At 36.9% G+C, this 19323-nt stretch overlaps 2 protein-coding genes across 2 annotated transcripts; one reads left to right on the plus strand and one right to left on the minus strand.

The window, feature by feature from the left end:
• Window positions 1–4234: 4234 nt before the first annotated feature.
• On the plus strand, window positions 4235–5464 carry LOC148574762 (uncharacterized). Its single transcript, XM_088505951.1, has 3 exons — window positions 4235–4812; window positions 4919–4985; window positions 5165–5464. The coding sequence occupies exons 1-3, from the start codon at window positions 4235–4237 to the stop codon at window positions 5462–5464; spliced, it is 945 nt and encodes a 314-aa protein (XP_088362077.1).
• Window positions 5465–6907: 1443 nt separating this feature from the next.
• Window positions 6908–11515, minus strand: LOC107625438 (uncharacterized). Its single transcript, XM_016328071.3, has 3 exons — window positions 10957–11515; window positions 8680–8909; window positions 6908–7504 (listed from the first exon to the last, which is right to left on the minus strand). Exons 1-3 carry the CDS (start codon window positions 11303–11305, stop codon window positions 7226–7228), a joined length of 858 nt encoding a protein of 285 aa, XP_016183557.1. The 5' UTR covers window positions 11306–11515; the 3' UTR covers window positions 6908–7225.
• Between the last annotated feature and the right edge of the window lie 7808 nt (window positions 11516–19323).

Here is a 19323-nt window from a genome sequence, read left to right on the forward strand (position 1 = left end):
ATGTGTTAAAAGGCTCAACCCTTACATGAAGTGCGACAAAAGGAAGAGATCGGCTATGTGAAAGAGGTTAAGAAGAACGAAGCACCAGGGGAACCGCTCGGCAATAGGTGGATGAAGAAGTTGGAAGTGCCAGTAGCAAAAGAAAACCTGGTCTGGCTGCAGAGGAGTCTAGTAGGCGGAACGACAAAGACAATTGACTATAACTCTTTGAAGGCAATGATTAAGAAGAATGTACCCCAGGTGGTGGAAATCAGAGAATTAGGAGCACACAAAGCACTCCTGACGTTTGACAGTATTCTTAGTGCTGAAGAGGCGTACACGTTCGAACTGAACAACCTTCTCAAGTTTTTTCATAGAGTATGGAGATGGGATGAGGAGGAGCGGAGCGATACTCGAAGGGTATGGCTAGAGTGTTTCGGTATTCCCTTGCATACATGGTCACCAGATACATTCAAGTTGATAGGGAGCCAATGGGGGGAAGTTGTTGGATGCGATCAAGCCACGGAATCTTGCCTCTCCTTCAGCGTGGCGCGAGTACAAATTGACACTTGTTGTATGGACAGAATCAACGAGTGGATCCACATCACAATTGGGACTAGTGGGTTTGACGTTCTAGTTAAAGAGGTTAATCATGAGAGCCTTGGAAGGGAGCTGAAGATTGCGGAAACAGATAAAACTTATTTTCCAGAAATATGCGAGTGCTCCTGTGCGCGCGGTGGTTTGGTAATTGGTGATCCGGCGGCTGATTTGGTGATGGCGACTCCAAGGGAGGAAGATTATGGAAAGGACAATTTGGTAATTCAAGAAGACATATTGAATGAATGGAATAATGACAATTCAATTCATTTTCAAATTCCAAGAGTAACGGAAGGCTTTGTTTCAGATAGAATCGCTAAATTAAAGGAATTTACTGATTTGGTTAATGATTCGTGTTCAGAACAAACGGTTAGTCGAGAATATGATAATGGGCTGAAGGAAGACTATTATTGTACAAAAAAGGGAGCCCAAGCATGGGATGAGGTTTGGGCCAAAAATCAGAAGAGATACAGCAGGTTGGAGGATTTAAACGTGGGCTACATCACCGCAGGCCCAAACCAAGCTGAATTTGGCACATGCAGCCCAGCCAAGGATCAAACTCGGACTGATGGGGAGCGTGCGTCATCTCAAGCGGGCCGGGTAGTGCTCCATCTGGGTCCGCGGTGTCTAGCAGTGAAGGATAGCGTTGTGGCTGATGACCTGACGGCTATGGAGACGCCGTGCAATGGTCAGTCCGGAGTGGCAGTACCACGACGACGCAGAGACCACCTGGACGCTTACCACGGCTCCATCGGGATAGTTGAAGGGGATGCCGTGCTGAGGAGAGATGGCAATGCGGGCTTCCATGGTCTACCTAGAAACCTGTCAAGACGTCCTGTGGCTCCATGGCAGGAAATGAAGGGAGTTGCTCTGTCCGGCGCAGGTGGGACTGGCAGAAATGCCGAGGAGGCTGGAGCGATGTCCGAGGGGGCTGATGCAGTGGATGAAGAGAGAAGCCTGGCTCCTGCAATAGTGGATGAGGGCAGTAGTGCAACTGGAATCGTGGAAACAAATGAAGGGCAACAAATATCTAAAATTGAAGAACAGTTGGCTGAGAATAGAAAGGCGTGGGATTTAGCTGTTGAATCCGGAGCAGTACAGTACGATGAAGAAGACGACTTAATGAGGATATTACAAGAACAAAATGAAGCGATAGCTGAGAAGAGGAGGATAGCAAAACTGAAAGAGAAGGTGCGAAGAAGCAGACCGAAAAAGTTTAAACAGTTGTGTAACAATGTTTTAAAATGATTTTTAGCTCTTGGAATGTTAGGGGGTTGAGGGGGGTTGGAAAATTGAGTATGATAAAAGAGCTAAAAAAAAGCAAAAATTAAATATGTTAGGCTTGGTTGAAACAAAATTGCAAGTTGTGAATAAATTCGATGTCGTACGTATTTGGGGAAGTGATGCGGTGGATGGGAGTTTGTAGGATCGGTAGGCACATCTGGGGGTCTGTTATTAATGTGGGATGAGTTGCTATTTAGAATGAATAACTGCTACAAAGAGGATAGGTGGCTATGTGTTGAGGGAGTTTTTTTGAAAAATGAGTTCCATTGTGCTTTCTGTTTGGTTTATGGTCCGCATATGAGAGTTGAAAAACTTGTTGTTTGGGAGGAACTGAGCTATATAGCAGGGTTATGTCAAGTCCCGATATGCTACTTGGGTGACTTCAATGAGGTGATACAGGTTGATGAAAGGAAAAATCAGGACAGATTAACAGCGTCTGCAGAAGATTTCAAGGGTTGGATCCAAGATATGCAATTAGTGGACTTACCACTGAATGATCGCAAGTTTACATGGTATAGAGGTAGATCCTGTAGTCATATTGACAGAGTCCTGCTGAGTGTAGAATGGACTGAAGAGTTCCCGGAGATTCGTTTAAAAGGTGGTCCGAGAGGCTTGTCAGATCATTGCCCAATAATAGTCGAAGTTACTAAGTTTAGAGGAGGCCCACGTCCGTTCCGGACTTTAGACTCATGGTTTACACATGAAGGATTCCTAAGAATGGTCAGGGAGGAATGGCGGAATATTGGAGAGGGACAGTTCACAGATAAATTGAAGGCTCTTACGGTGCCTTTGGGAAAATGGCATAAAGAGAAATTTAGTGACTTGGAAAAGAAAATTCAGCGTTTTGAGGAGGAGATCAAGAGGGTGGATGATATGGTTGGAAATGGTGTCTATGATGGTACTATGGAGGCTAGAAGGAAGGCTCTAGTAAGTTGTTGCAAGCAGTGGTATGTGAGGAAAGAGGTACATTGGAAACAGATGTCGCGTTCTAGGCATGCGAAGGACATGGATAGAAACACTCGGTACTTTCATAGTTTGGCGTCGGCAAGAAGAAGGAACAATAGGATCGATGCTTTGGTGATTAATGGTAGGTTGGTAAGAAATCAAGGTAGGATCAAGATTGCCATCAGAGACTTCTACAGAGAGTTGTATCACCAGGAGAGATCCCCGGTAATAGGGTTTAGAGACGGTCTGGTTAATCAGATTAACGAAGAAGAATCCAGTGCATTGGAGTGCATACCATCATTGGTGGAGATTAGGGAGGCTGTTTGGGACTGTGAATCCTCTAAGGCTCCAGGAAGTGATAGGTATAATATGAACTTCATCAAAAAGTGCTGGGATGAGATCGGCACGGAGTTCTCGACAGCTGTTCTGGATTTCTTTCGGTCATCAAGGTTGCCGCCTGATTCCAATGTTACTTGGGTGGCTCTGGCTCCGAAGTTCACTGGAGCCAAAGAGATCAAAGACCTCAGGCCGATCAGCATGGTTGGATGCATCTACAAAGTCATTTCAAAGGTGATGGTCAGAAGGATGAGATCAGTGATGCCAGGCTTAGTAGGGGAGACTCAAAGTGCATTTGTGAAAGGTTGGAAAATTCATGATGGGGCTCTGATTGCGTGCGAAACAGTGCAATGGCTGAAGGCAAGGAAGAAGAAGGCGGCAATTATTAAATTAGACTTCCAGAAGGCTTATGATAGAGTGAAGTGGAACTTTGTGGATATTGTGCTGCAGAAGATGGGATTTGGGCGGAGATGGAAAGAGTGGGTTAGGGAGTGTATCGGTTCAGCGTCCATGGCAATTCTGATAAATGGCTCCCCTTCCAAACCATTCAAGATGGAGAGAGGCTTGAGACAAGGTGACCCTTTGTCCCCATTCTTGTTTGTTCTGGTAGTGGAGGTCTTACACAGGATGATAGGGGAGGCAGTGAGAAACAGACGAATCTCGCCGCTGCTGGTGGGGAAGGAAAACATAGAGTTATCACATCTCCAGTTTGCAGACGATACTATTTTATTTTGCCCACCGGAGGAGGAGACCATTAGAAACTATGCCAGACTCTTAAGGTGTTTTGAGATTATGTCGGGGTTAACGATTAACTTTGATAAATCCAGCTTAATCCCAATCAATTGTGAACAGCTCTGGACTGACAACATGTGTAGCTTATTGGGATGTAAAGAAGCGAACCTCCCAGTCCGTTATCTTGGCATTCCTTTAGGAGCAAACCCGAGGCTGGTAAAGACATGGAAGCCGATAATTGACAAGGTTGAGGAAAAGCTCAGTTTGTGGAAGGCTAAGGTGCTAAATAAAAGCGGGTAAGCTAGTCCTTATTAAGTTTGTGTTGAATAGCTTGCCAGTGTACTATCTAAGCCTGTACAAGATGCCGAAGGCCGTGGCAGAAAAGTTGATATCATTACAAAGAAGATTCTTATGGAGTAAGGAGGAAGGTAGGAATGGGATAGCACTAGTCAAGTGGGAAGTGGTTCAGGCCCCTAAAAAGGAGGGAGGCTTGGGGGTAGGAGATGCAGTGATTAGGAACTCCGCCCTACTATTTAAGTGGTGGTGGCGATTTTCAAAGGAGGAGTGCCCTTTATGGAAGAAGGTTGTTTGCTCCTGTTACGACCTGAAGCCCAATATGATGTTATCATCTCAGCAAATGCCTACTAAAGGGGGACCGTGGAAGGACATATGCCAGTTGCAGCTCAAGGATAGTAATGTAAGGGACAAGTTGATTACTGGGTTGTCTATGGAGGTGGGTGATGGCAGGAGGACTCTTTTCTGGAAAGATGTCTCGTTACAAGGCGGTTCCCTCAGGTTGAGGTTTCCGAGACTTTTCTCTATTTCAAACCAGCAAGGATCTGTCATAGGGGATTGCGGATTTTGGGATGGGCTAGAGTGGGTATGGAATTTCCAGTGGAGGCGAGGCCTATATCAATGGGAGTTGGAATTATTGAACAGGTTACATGAGGTTTTAAGGCCTATAAAACTAGCAAGTGATAAGCAAGACAGACTTGTATGGAAGTATGGCAAGGAAGGAATTTTTTTAACTAACTCTTTTGTGCAGGTGGTGCAATCAGAGACTCTCCCAGAGGATATCACAAGTTTCAGCTTCACCAGAACCATTTGGAAAGGTTTGGCGCCACCACGAGTGGAGTTATTTATTTGGTTTGTGCTGATAGAAAGAGTAAACACTAAAGAAAGACTACATAGATTGGGAATACTTAGGCATGGGGACAATATATGTGTGTTTTGTAAAAGAGATGTTGAACATATTTACCACATGTTCCTGGGGTGTGAGTTTACTTGGCAGGTATGGTGTCGATGGCTTTCTGATCTCGGGAGAGCGTGGTCTATTCCGGGCTCACTCAAGGAACATTTTGAGAGTTGGACAGGTGTCGTGAACAGTAATGAGGAGCGGAATCAGTGGTTAAGGTGCTTCTTTGCGGTCATTTGGAATATATGGCTTGAGAGGAACAGACGTATTTTTAATTCCAAAGAAGGTGGTTCAGAAGAGGTGTATCAATGGTCCTTGACCAGTTATAGAGAGTGGAGTAGCAGGAACCGTGTTGTTGTTGATGGCAATGCCGGAGATGACAACAGGGGTAGTTGATTTACTTTGCTATATTTCCTTTATTTTAATGTCCTCAGTTTGATTGTATGCTGCTCCACTGTATTGTGTTGAGCTTTCTTGTTCAAAAAATTAAAACTTTTCAGTGCTTGAACAATTGTTTGAACAAATAGAAGGTGATTTAGGTGATGAGAACATTTGTGGAATAAAACACACTGCAGAAAGGATTTCAAGAACTAACAGCATTTTTTCAAGTTGTTGACGGTACTGGAGATTCATACATAGTCCTGCATATATAACATTGGTGATCAACAAAGATGCAATCGAGAGGAGAGGAGGAGTATGGCGGTGATTGCGAACCGTGAGGGGAGGAGGGTTGTGGCGGTGATTATGAACCGCGAGGGGAGACTGTGGCGGTGGTGATGAGAAATTGCGACGAGAATGGCAGTGTGGTGGTGATAAATTGCGACGAGGAGGGCGCTGTGGTGGTTGGCAGCGCTGAGAATCGCAAGGGAGGCGCTGTGGTGTTTGACGGCGGTGCAAATCGTGAGGGAGGATGACACTCCTGAAGGACGACGATGGCGAGAGTAGTTCGAGTGGGAGTGGGACACAATCACAGTGCGTTATCTTATGGGGATGTGAGAGAGGAAGAGAAGAATACGGCATTATGGGAATTGTTTTATAAAATCTAATTTTTCAAACCATTGATGTCAATTAATAATAACTTAATAAAATAAATTAAAATAACTATAATTAATTGAGTTGTTTAATTTTTGCCTCGTTAGACATTTAGTTTCTTATATTTTTTCTTTTCAAAATATTGGATAAACTCTGTGGTTTGTGTATAAATAGTTAAATACAGAGAGTTGTAACAGTGTTTCGTACTGTGTTATTCATAATCAACACTTCTTGACTCAAACCTGATAGAGTAAAAAATCAATTAACCACGCAAGTTGACGTCGTATTCCCGTGCACCGCACAGGGTAGTGCACTAGTAGGTTTTGTAAATAGAGAAGATGAGAGAACCTTTTTAGTCTTGATCAAAAAAAAAAAAAAGAAAAGAGATTTTTGCCCTCAGTGTGTATATATATATATATATATATATATATATATATATATATATATATATATAAGACAAGGAATTTGAATTTTCTTGTGAAAACAACAAACTAAGCTAAACCCCAAATTGGCACTTCTTATTTAAACTATACATATTTATCATTACATATTTATCATTCTTCGTTTTGAGTAGCATACACTTACCATTCATGCACTATATCCACCACATACAGTCTTCGCTGATAAATTAAAACGATATTATTCGGTTGCAAAGGTCATGTTTACCTTCTCTCCATGCATAGAGCAGATACGTCATAAAGAAAAAAAAAAAAACTTTTAACTTTCTCATGTAGGACTTTTTTGCCGTTTTAATTTAACCAAGAAAAGAAAAAGGAATAGAAGATATTAAAACACAGGCGAGAAACATATAAAAAGGTCACGAGATAATAGATAGTTACATTATCATTAGGAGATCTGAGTGTAAAGTTTACCAGTGCAAACGGTACAAAAAAGATAAGGGTATAATAGTCAACTAAAGAGGTGATATTGGCGAGCATAGTTCTGATATAATTCAAGACAATGACTATAATTTAACTTTAAAATTTTATTTTTATTTTTACAAGAACATAACTGAAATATTTTTTCCACTAAGTTTATATATATATGAAAACTTCATAGATGCAGCTCGAGCAGATGTAGGGGAAGATAATTTTACATTTTGGTATAGCAACATTTACACACAATTCAAAGAGAAGAATAAATAGGTAAACCTGCTAGAGTTGTTCCAGAATCAACAATAAAATTATTGCCGGTGACATATTCAGATGAATCGTGAATCAGGTAACGAACTAAAGATGTCAATGCTGGATTCGATGTGCCATAAGTTCTCAATGGTACTATTTTCTTCATCACATTATCTAACCAATCTTTTTGCATTAAACTCTCAGTGATTTCAGACTTGAAAATTCCAGGGGAAATAGAATTCACTCTAATTTTGTTCGACCCCAATTCCATAGCCATAACCTGCCAAACATCAACACACAAGTTATACAAGTACATCCAATTACGTAATGTCACATCAACAAAAATTACTATCTTTTACATTGACCACATAAACGGTCATCTAAACAGGCGAAGGTGATTGGACAACTATATAAAACGTATATTTGAATAACGTATACCACATTTTTTAGCACAAAGTCAAGCAAGGTTATTCTTATGTAAAGTTAATGTAGATGCCCCAGGAATGGTTTATGCTTAAATGCCATTGTAAACTTATCTTCTCAATTAAAAGCTTACTCTTTGGTATCCTTAATAAGCGCCAACAAATTCCTAGTTTAGGTTATTTTGAAAATTAGCCCGGGATCCATTAAGGCAGCAGCAAAGATATGCAGCAGAGATATGGTTTCAATTTCCGTATCATCAATTATAGCAATCACTGAACATGTTAACCAATATTCAAGCAAATTTCTCAACAAAAACTGAGCTGATTTTCGCCTTTTGATTGGCCTTATCAGCATCTAAGCTAAGGACCATTGTTTTGTCTTCCCATTCGGGGTAATGCAGCAGACAGGTGTTGGATGGTTGCCATATCCTCATCCACCAAACTTCCTTGCCAATGCATCATCCCGATTGGTCATGGAAAGCGGAAGCAAGCCATGGCATCAGGGTCAAGGTCTAGCAGTTTCGATTAAGTTGGATGGATGGCTGAGCTATTTCGAACTCGGATATAGTCATCCTCCCTTTCTTCTCCTTCTGCTCATTCTCTCCATGGCCTTCACAATTCCTCTCACTTCACTACCTCCCAACTACTACAACGATTTCTCAGGTCAATGGTTGTCCTCCCAAATTCCATGTCCTACACCTTTCTCTTTAGACCCAAACTCTTCCCTCACCTGAGAGTGTTTCTACCCTTGTTCCACCATTGCTAAGAAATCGTCCTTCATCTCTTCCGAGAGATCTTCCTCTTCCATTACTATTATTTCAACTACGTTTGAGTACAAAAATGGTTGCCAACTAACTACAACCTCATCCAGCTTATCTCATTTATTGCCGTTAAGTCAATAAAATAGTTTAAATAAAAAAATTTAAACTAAGGGGGAACAGGGGAACTTAAAGAGGGAAGCAAAAAGAAAAATTATATATAAATATAAATGAAGAGCTGGATTCTAGAAGAAAAAGAAAATGTCAAAGATTACCTTTGTTAGTGTAATGACACCTGCTTTTGAAGATGCATATGCAGCAGCTCCAGGCAAATGACCACGATTCAGACCAGAAGTAGAAGAAATGTTAATAACAGATCCCTTTTGCTTTGCATCACACATGCGTTTGCATACATATTTCGCTACCAACCAAGAACCAGTTAAGTTTGTTCTGAGAACATGATCCCATTCCTTCTCAGACAATTTCAACGCCGATTTAACAGTTCCTAGACAAAACAAGAAGGTAAATGCTTTCATATTTTTCATACTAAAACCTCACACAATACATGTTAAATATCAGAGATGGGGAAAATCAGTTAGTCTCCTACTGTGATATGAAGATTATGTTTTCTTTTTCACATACTACATGTAATGTTCCTATAAAAATTGGTTGTGTAACTAAAACAACTCAAACACAGAAAAGGAAGCATGAAAAGTCTTGGGAAGAAATAATCAAAAAACCATATGGTATGCATGCCAAGGTGGAGGTGACAGTGCCAAAACAAGTAGTGACACTTGCTGGTCAGAAATCCTTTTTAACACAATGACACTCATTTCAGCTCTAGTAGTGATAATTCAAAACTTCATCCCAAAAAAGAGTTTATGCCTTTCACCCTCACTTCAAACACACATACCTCGGATCAGTCAAATAAGATACTACCCATAGCCAATCTGCCAGACCCTACGACCATACCATGAGGGTCTCACAGACTAGGCACATTACAGCAGCAACTATTTATCCCCAACTAAATTTCTACACCACATCCACACTAGCAACGACAGACAAGAAAGGATTTAGCTAACAAGGCCATCAAACAAGCACACACCACACACGTACCAGTGTATCAGCTATTCTTAGTTCTACTCATTTTTGTTGCTTTTTGAATCATTGTAATCATCTGGACTTGATTCACATAACACCAGCACATGCGGGACTAAGCATAGTACCTCTTCGACTTCGCCATTAGGGACTATATTAGTGCAACAGAATTAGTGATTATATTTTATTTCTCATGTTCCTATCTTCACACCATTTATCAATCCAAAAGGATATTAATTATCCTTAAAATTAGCTCTCAGTATTTATAAAATCAACTAACACAGCAAAATACTTATAAATAGTACATCAGTAAATGTCAATGACTATCAGACTTCTCTTCTTTTCTTTCTCCCCTAAATTTTGAAGAACATTATAATTGTTGGCCTCGAACTATGTAGTTTCCAGTTTCCCAAGAACTCAATATTCAATTCAGTAGTTCGATGCGAAGAAATTGCAGACGCCCTCAATCTTCTAAAATTAACAAGCAGAGAGCTTCTCATTCACCAGTTTAATTGACATTATCCACCACACTGCATTTGTTTTTTCCTGGTACTTTGGTAGTGCCTAATTTGTCTGTTATACTTGAAGGAAAGAACACGCTTTAATCAATTTTCCTCAACTTAGTTATTTAATCATTTTTTTAAGAAGAAAAGAAAAATTCCTTGTGCCTATTTTCAAGAAACCTCAAGCTGGCTACAAACACATGACCCAGTGCAAACCGTTGCAAGCATCAAGGAATACCTGGAGTTTCCATCAGCATGTCTCCATTCAACTATAAATTATAACAGCTACTGATTCAAAAGCACAATAAACCGTCAACAATGATGCTTTACTCCGTAATGGAGTTCAAAAATGTTATGTAAATATTTATAAAATTTAATTTTGATACCATTAGTGTAAGATGTAGTTCAATCACAACCATCATTTTAGATGACCAGGTCAACCTAAAAGATAGTTATTTTTGTTGACATCGAATTTCATAATTAGATGCACGTGTAAAACTATCAAAATTAAATTCATATTTATATGTGTTTCATATTTTCATATATATATATTTTATAGAACAAAAGACCAGCAAATATTATTTCTTTTGGCTAGGACTTGACCAGCAATAATTTGCATCCATATTTACAAACCTTTTGCACACAATAAACATATAATTTGAACTTATATTTACCAGAATTTTGCACACATGAATCAATAAAATTTGCACTCACATTTTTTAGAATTTGCAAATATGAATTATTAAAATTTATTTGTGATAATTTGGTGTTTGCGCTGGTGCTTAAAATATTAAAAATTGCTGCCCCAAGAGTTTTTCTATTTTATATAACTGGCTTATTAGTAACAGCTTTGAGATGTACATGCAGCACTATGGTTTCTCTAATAGATAAGCTTTATTTTCGGGCAAGAATAATGATCACAATTTTGTTTCCGAAGAGTTTTAGATTTACCTCTTACGCCAGCGTTGTTAATCAAGGAATCAATGTGCCCAAACGCGTCCCACGCGTTCTGCACAGACCTCTCGATGGTGGGGCCATCGGCACACACGTCGAGTTCCACGGCGACCGCACGGTGGCTACTTGCACCGCTGCCTTTCTCCGGCGAGGCCATCTGATTGATTTCGTCGCACAGAGACCTGAGGCGGTCCAATCGGCGAGCCGCCGCCACGACCCTGCAGCCGGATTTGGCGAGGTCGAGGCAGAAGTCCAGGCCGAGCCCGGAGGAAGCACCGGTGACTAACACAACCTTGTCTTGGAGGTTGTGCCATGGTTCCAGGTGGTCGGAGACCTGTGACGGCATTGGTTGATTTGGGCTTGCCGATTTGAGTGGAGGTGGTGTTGTTTAAAGAACGGGAAAATGGGGAAAATGAGGAAAATGAGGAGTTTGACAAAGAAGCCAGACAGAGACATATGATATAACACTAGAAGCCTATACAAGTGAAAAGTTTGGCCATCTATACCATGTATAAAAAGGCTGTGTTCGGTGGCGAATTTTCTGAATATTGGGGTCAGATTTGAGATTTACCAAAATATTGAAATTTTATCAATGATTTTTGTTAATATAGAGGTGGTTAGAAAAGATAAATGGTTACTCAATTTTTTAATATTTATTTTTTCTAAAAAAATTGTTAGTAACCATTTGAATTGACAGAAAAAATAAATACATAATTACAAAAATTTTAGTAATGATTTTAATTAATTGAAATTTACTTTTTTAGAAAAATGAAATCAATTGAGTGAGACTTTGATTTTTTTTTAAATGTAAATCGTTAAAAGTAGTTAAATAGGTTTAATTATCATGTTAGTTAATATAGTTTTACTAAATTAATAATTAAGTTTTTATAATTTTTTATTTAAATTTTATATTATTTTTAATTTTATAATTAAGTTCTTTCTATGTTAAAAAAATTAAAATTAATAGAATATTTTTTTAATTTGCAGAAAAATAATTTGTTAACTCTAATATTTTTATTTGATAAGAATTTAATTACAAAATTAAAAGTAGTATAGGAATTTAATTAAAAAAATATATAAAAATCTAATTACAAATTTAGTAAAATTACGAGAACTAGCATAGTAATTAAACTATCAAAATAATTAAGAAGAAGAAGAAGTTTTTAATTACAAATAATAATAAATGAAAATAATTATCATAATAATATTAATTAATAACAAAAAGATTCTGTAAACTGAAATATGTCATTTTATATTCTATTTTTTAATCATAGTAAATTTGTGGAGTACACTAATATTTTTATTCATAAAGTTTTAAACACTAATAAATCTACTCTTGAAAAAAATAAATTAAAATTATACTTATGAGATGAGTTTCGTACGATAAAATTATGCACACATTGAAAAATTACTTAAAAATCTCAAATTACTCTTTTTCCTAACCATAATCTCAACACCTCTTTCTTAAATCTCAACCCTCCCTTTATTCTGGATTTCACCACCTACACCACTGCCATCAATCCTCAGTCCTACCTTACCATCGTCTACACCCTCTTTCTTATTGCACTTCTCACGACCATGATCCTCTCCCTTCAATCCTGATTTCTTGTCTCATCTTCCTAATGAACTCTTCAAATTTTTTATTCAGTTCTTTTGAATTTTCTACTTCTTATACTTCTTTATTATTTATTTCCACCAATAACTCATACCTAGATATTCTAAAATTCTTAAGGGGTAGTGAGGTCTCAGATCAAGAGCCATAGAAAAATTCAATTCTAGAAGAGATCGAGAACCAAGGAATAAAATGCAATTAAGGCGTAACTAGAAGATCTTACATTTAGATACAAATTAAGAGAGAATCAACCAACACCATCATCAACAAAACCATAGTTGGTGGCGTCAATTTCCAGCAAAAGAGGTTGCGGCTATGAGCTAGGATCTGGTAACTACTTCTCTTGGTACCTGATAATTGTCGATTCAATAAAGCAGTGTGGATAGCATGACACTGGGGACAGTGGCCGGAGACTAAAACTATAGAGGATGATTCGAACCAACAAGAGATGAAAAACAGTGTCTCAGTTGGCAGATTTGGTAGCGGAGCAGGACGCGTTTCAAAGATAGGCTGGTGTTGATGGTCGTCGTCAGAGCTATCATGGTCAGGGCAGGATCAAAACAATCAGAAAGTTTCATTAAGGCTTAGAAGAAAATGATGATGATGATGATGATGATGATGATGATGATGATGATGATGATGATGATGATGATGATGATGATGATGATGATGATGATGATGAGTAGTTGTATTGATTTTATCATAGCTTGTATTATTCTTTGTGTTATGTACAGAATAAAGGGAAGGTTGAGATTTGGGGCTGATGGTTGGTGGCAGCAGTGTTGGTGAATGAGGTGGTGAAATTCATGAAAAGAAAAAAAGAGAGGGTAGATATTTGGGAAGGGGTGTTGAGATTAGGATTAGAAAAAAGGGTAATTTGGGACTTTTAGGTGATTTTTCAATGTTTGGATAATTTTGTCGTACGGGCCCATATTTCATGGGTATAACTTTAATTTTTTTCATGGATAGATTTGACAGCGTTTAAAACTTTCGTGGGTAGAAATAGTAGTTTATTCTAAATATGTGCTAATAACAATAACTACAATAAAAACCTTAAAATATATCTAAACATTTTTTGTTAATAAGTAGATATCTTGTTATACTAAAAACTATTATTATTATTATTATTATTATCCACACTCATACTATAATAACAACAAAATAATTTAACTAAATCAACTCTAATTAATATTAATGTAAAAAAATTTATAACATGAAAAATAAAAAAGAAATAAATTTTTTGAGTTTGGAAAAGATTTTATTATTTATTGTAATGACAAACATTTAGTTGATTGCTTGAGGATTGATTTTAATTTATGGTTTGATTCATTGTGCAATAAAATTTTAGGATAGACATTGGTATAAATGCTCATTTGATTATATTTAAAAAAAATCAACCATCAAGATCAAGATATAAGGATAATATGGAAGACTGTTACCAATAAAAAAGAAAAGTATCATTGACAATTATGAGAATTGATTAACATAATGGCTAGTGAGAATCATTAAGCTTCGATTTTGCTATAGGAAAAGTAAGGAGAAAATTTAGAATTCATATACTACATGTTTGAGTGTCATTCTTTTTTATTGGATCTCAATTCGATATGTTCTGTTTTTGTTTTGAATCATTCTAGTAAATAGAAAAAAGGCTTATTTGATTCCTGAAAAGATAAATCTGTAGGGGGTGAGAACCTAAACACATAGTCTCACCACATAGTTTTAGAATTGTCATATGAAGGTGTTTAATAAGAAAACTATTTTTGAGATCAGTGATTATCGTTATCTTATGAATCTTTTGAAAATCGATGGTTTAACTATCTAAAACTTCAAAACCTTTTTAAAAGAAATCAGTTAATTATCCAAAAATCAAAAACTCACTTTTCTTATAAAAGAATATTAAAAGTTTTGTAATAATATGAATGACCAATGATGAATCCATATTTGATGGTAAATTTTGGCTTGAAATGAGTAGATTTCATCACATAAACTCACATTTATTCACTTGAATAACATACTTTTGTGATTCCTCTCTAAATTGCACCTAAGTATGAAAATATGCTATTTTGTGCTTAATATGATCAATTTAATTCCACCTTATTCCATTCGAGCCATGATATATTTTGTTCAGTGATTTCAGGTCAATTAGACAAGAATGACTTGGAAAAAGTGGAAGAAAAGTATGCAAAATGGGAGAACACAAGAAGAAACAAGGGAGATACACACACACACTGAAGTGTGCATACGCACAACTTTCTGTGCGTACGCACAAGACGAAATTCAGTAAGTTTAGGTACGCACAAGTCTGAACACATAACTTCATTAAAAAATCACGTGACTCGCGATTTGGGACCTTTTGGCCCAATTTTGGATGCCCAGAAGCTGAATTGAAGCTCTTTCAAGGGGAAAACATTCCAAGAACACACACGTTGAATTTTATTTAGTTTTTAGAATGTTTTGAGAGAGATTTCTAGAGAGAGGGGCTCTCTCCTCTCTCTAGAAATTATGGTTTTAGATTTAGATCTCTTCTAAGTTTAGATTTTGATTCTTGCTTTAATTTAGTTTCATTTACAATTCCTTCTTCTAGCCTCATAGTTCTTGTAGTTTTTTTACGTGTTACTCTCTTTATTTTGATACCTTTTATGTTAATGAACCCTTGTCAATTTGGAGTTTCTTTAACACAATTTTAATGTTTTATATTCCTTGATGTTTGTTTGAGTGATTGCTATTATTTTCTTGCAATTGGTAGTTATAAATTTTTATCATTATTGCAATTTATACTATTTTTTTCTTTTATGCATATTAAGTATTTGATAAAATGCCTCTTTCAATTATAGAGTAGAATTTTGTATTCTTGACTTGGGTTGGTAACTTGGAGACTCTTGAATTATCAAAATCTAGTGTTGATTAGTAATTGAAGGTTGCTAATTAGCTTGAACTCCACTAAATCTAGTCCTTCACTGGGAATTGACTAGGGCTTGTGGACTAGAGTTAATTTTGCTCACTTGACTTTTCTTCAATTGTTAGAGGATAACTATGTGAGAGCAAAATACACTTACCATCACAATTGAGGATGATAATGAGGGTAGGAATTTCAACTCTCAACCCTTGCCAAGACTTTTCTTAGTTAGTATCTTTAATTGTCTTAGTTTAATTGGTTTTGGTATTTAGTTATTATTTGCTTCTTTACTTTCTTACAATTTACTCTTGTTCGTCATATTAAAAGGTCCTAAAATTCTCATAACCAATAATATGCACACTTTCCTGTAATTTCTTTGAAAGACGACCCGAGGTTTAAATACTCTCGGTTTTTATTGGTTTGGCTTAAGTGACAAACAAATTAAACTTTGATTGAGAGTTATCTGTTAGTTTGGAACTATACTTGCAACGTGATTATTTTGAGAAAATTTTGAACCGACGATTTCCCTCCATCAACTAACCTGTTTTAAACATAGGTTCATTAAGTCTATGCTGAACAAGCTTGATTTTTCATACTTAACTAATCCTCAATAAGAAACTGATGAGCGGATAATTTATACGCTTTTTGGCATTGTTTTTAGATAGTTTTTAGTATGATTTAGTTAGTTCTTAGTATATTTTTATTAGTTTTTAAGGAAAATTCATATTTCTGGATTTTACTATGAGTTTGTATGATTTTCTGTGATTTCAGGTATTTTCTGGCTGAAATTGAGGGACCTGAGCAAAAATCTTATTCAGAGGCTGAAGAAGGACTGCAGATGCTGTTGGATTCTGACCTCTCTACACTCAAAGTAGATTTTCTGGAGCTACAAAAGTCCAAATGGCGCGATCTTAATTGCGTTGGAAAGTAGACATCCAGGGCTTTCCAGCAATATATAATAGTCCATACTTTGCCGGAATTTACACGACGCAAACTAGAGTTCAACGCCAGTTCTCTGCCCTATTCTGGCGTTAAACGTCAGAAACAGGTTACAAGTTGGAGTCAAACGCTCAAAATAGGTTACAACCTGGCGTTTAACTCCAGAAACAGCCTAGGCATGTGTAAAGCTCAAGTCTCAGACCCAACATACACCAAGTGGGCACTGGAAGTGGATTTCTACACTATCTATCGTAGTTTACTCATTTTCTGTAAACCTAGGTTACTAATTTAGTATTTAAACAACTTTTAGAGATTTATTTTGTACCTCATAATATTTTACACGTTTCATATTGTATATCTGACGGCATGAGTCTCTAAACCCCATGGTTGGGGGTGAGGAGCTCTGCTGTGTCTCGATGAATTAATGCAATTACTTCTGTTTTCTATTCAATCACGCTTGTTTCTATTCTAAGATACTCGCTTGTACTTAACCGTGATGAATGTGATGAGCCATGACACTCATCACCATTCTCAACCTATGAACGCGTGCCTGACAACCACTTCCGTTCTACCTTAGATTGAGTGTGTATCTCTTAGCCTCTTGGTTCATGATCAGAGTCTTCGTGGTATAGGCTAGGACTATTGGCGGCCATTCCTGAGATCCGAAAAGTCTAAACCTTGTCTGTGGTATTCCGAGTAGGATCTGGGAGGGGATGACTGTGACGAGCTTCAAACTCACGAGTGCTGGGCGTAGTGACAGACACAAAAGGATCAATGGATCCTATTCCAACATGAGTGAGAACCGACAGATGATTAACCGTGCGGTAACAGCGCATTTGGACCATTTTCACTAAGAGGACGGATGGTAGCCATTGACAACGGTGATCCACCAACATATAGCTTGCCATAGAAGGAGACCTGCGTGCGTGAAGAAGAAGACAGTAGGAAAGCAGAAATTCAGAAGACAGAGCATCTCCAAAACCTCAATCTGTTCTCCATTACTGCATAACAAGTACTATTTAATTTATGTTTTTTACTCTTCATAAATATAATCACTCTTATCATTGATTTCCTGACAAAGAATTACAAAATAACCATAGCTTACTTCAAGCCGACATTCTCCGTGGGATCGACCCTTACTCACGTAAGGTATTACTTGGACGACCCAGTGCACTTGCTGGTTAGTGGTACGAGTTGTGAAAAGTGTGATTTACAATTCGTGCACCAAGTTTTTGGTGCCGTTGCCGGGGATTGTTCGAGTTTGAACAACTGACGGTTCATCTTGTTGCTTAGATTAGGAAAATTTTGTCTTTTGGGTCAGAGTCTTTTATTTTCGTTTCAAAAATTTTCCAAAAATTTATTATTTTTCTTTATTAATCTTTAGATTTTTTCTGTTTGAGTTTAGTTTCATATTTTAAGTTTGGTGTCAATTGCATGTTTTTATTTTCCTTTAAATTTTTGAATTTGTGTTCATTGTTCTTTCTTAATCTTCAAGTTGTTCTTGTTTATTTTCCTTGTTTGATCTTTAGTTTTTCTTGTTTTGTGATTTTTCTTGTTTTTCTTGTGTATTTTCGAATTATTAGTATCCAAAATATAAATTTTTTTTTATACATTAAATATTTTAAAAAAAAAAACACTTTAAATTTATAACTCAATTGGCTAGCGCGTTGTGTTTATGTTCTTGGTAATTGGGAATCTCCCTTTTAAAACTTTTTCAAAAATAGTTTTTCTTTGATTAAATCTCGTGTCAAACTTTTAAGTTTGGTGTTCTCTTGTTATTTTTTATTTTCGAAAACTTATTTTTAGTTTTCTAAAAGTTTTAAGTTTGGTGTTCTTTTTATGTTCTTGTGAGTCTTCAAAGTGTTCTTGAGGCCTCTTTGTGTTTTGATCTTAAAATCTTTAAGTTTGGTGTTCCTTGGTGTTTTTCCTCCAAAACTTTTGAAAAAACAAGGAGCATTAGATCTAAAAACTTTAAGTCTGGTGTCATTTTATTGTTATTCTCTTTCCTCATTAAATTCAAAAATATCTTTTCTTTTTATTTTAAATTGAATTTTCAAAAATTACTTTTAAAAATTCAAATTTTTATTTTAAAAATCAAATCTTTTCAAAATTCAAAATCTTTTTCAAAAATCATATCCAAAGTTTTTCAAATCTTCTTAATTAAGCAATTATTTTCATTTTCAAATTTATTTTTCTCTTGGTTTTCGAAATTTACATTTTAATTTCTAATTATTTTATTTTATTATTTTTAATTATCTTAATAATTTGGTTTATTCTACTTAAATAAAATAAAAATAAAAATATATTTTCTTTGCAATTCATATCAATTCCATTTTATCCATCATGGATCTAAGTGGAAATGAACAGTCCAGAAGGACTCTGGAGTTATATGCTAATCCCACTACTGCTGCATATGGGAGTAGTATCTGTATACCTTCCATCAAAGCAGGCAGTTTTGAGCTAAATCCTCAGCTCATTGTCATGGTGCAGCAAAACTGCCAGTATTTCGGTCTTCCACAGGAAGAACCTACTGAGTTTCTGGCACAATTCTTGCAAATTGCTGACACAGTACGTGACAAGGAGGTAGATCAGGATGTATACAGGCTGTTACTGTTTTCATTTGCTGTAAAAGATCAAGCTAAAAGGTGGTTAAATAACCAACCCACAGCAAGCATAAGGACATGAAAACAGTTATCAAACAAATTCCTGAATCAATATTTCCCTCCAAAAAAGATGACACAGCTAAGGCTGGACATCCAAGGCTTTAAACAAGAGGATGATGAATCCCTTTATAATGCCTGGGAGAGGTACAGAGGGATGCGAAGGAAATGCCCCTCTGAAATGTTTTCAGAGTGGGTGCAATTAGACATCTTCTACTATGGGCTTACAGAAAGAGCTCATATATCTCTAGACCACT

This window comes from Arachis ipaensis, chromosome B2, assembly GCF_059453495.1.
Source record: "Arachis ipaensis isolate K30076 ecotype BB chromosome B2, ASM5945349v1, whole genome shotgun sequence".
NCBI classification, from domain to species: domain Eukaryota; kingdom Viridiplantae; phylum Streptophyta; class Magnoliopsida; order Fabales; family Fabaceae; genus Arachis; species Arachis ipaensis.

Coding starts and splice junctions, on each gene's coding strand:
- LOC148574762 (XM_088505951.1), top strand. CDS start 4,235: ATGCCGAAGGCCGTGGCAGAAAAGTTGATATCATTACAAAGAAGATTC. Junction 4,813..4,918: donor GAGTTGGAATTATTGAACAG/GTTACATGAGGT, acceptor TCTTTTGTGCAG/GTGGTGCAATCAGAGACTCT. Junction 4,986..5,164: donor CACCAGAACCATTTGGAAAG/GTTTGGCGCCAC, acceptor TTTACTTGGCAG/GTATGGTGTCGATGGCTTTC.
- LOC107625438 (XM_016328071.3), bottom strand. CDS start 11,305: ATGCCGTCACAGGTCTCCGACCACCTGGAACCATGGCACAACCTCCAA. Junction 8,910..10,956: donor TAACAACGCTGGCGTAAGAG/GTAAATCTAAAA, acceptor TGTTTTGTCTAG/GAACTGTTAAATCGGCGTTG. Junction 7,505..8,679: donor GTGTCATTACACTAACAAAG/GTAATCTTTGAC, acceptor GATGTTTGGCAG/GTTATGGCTATGGAATTGGG.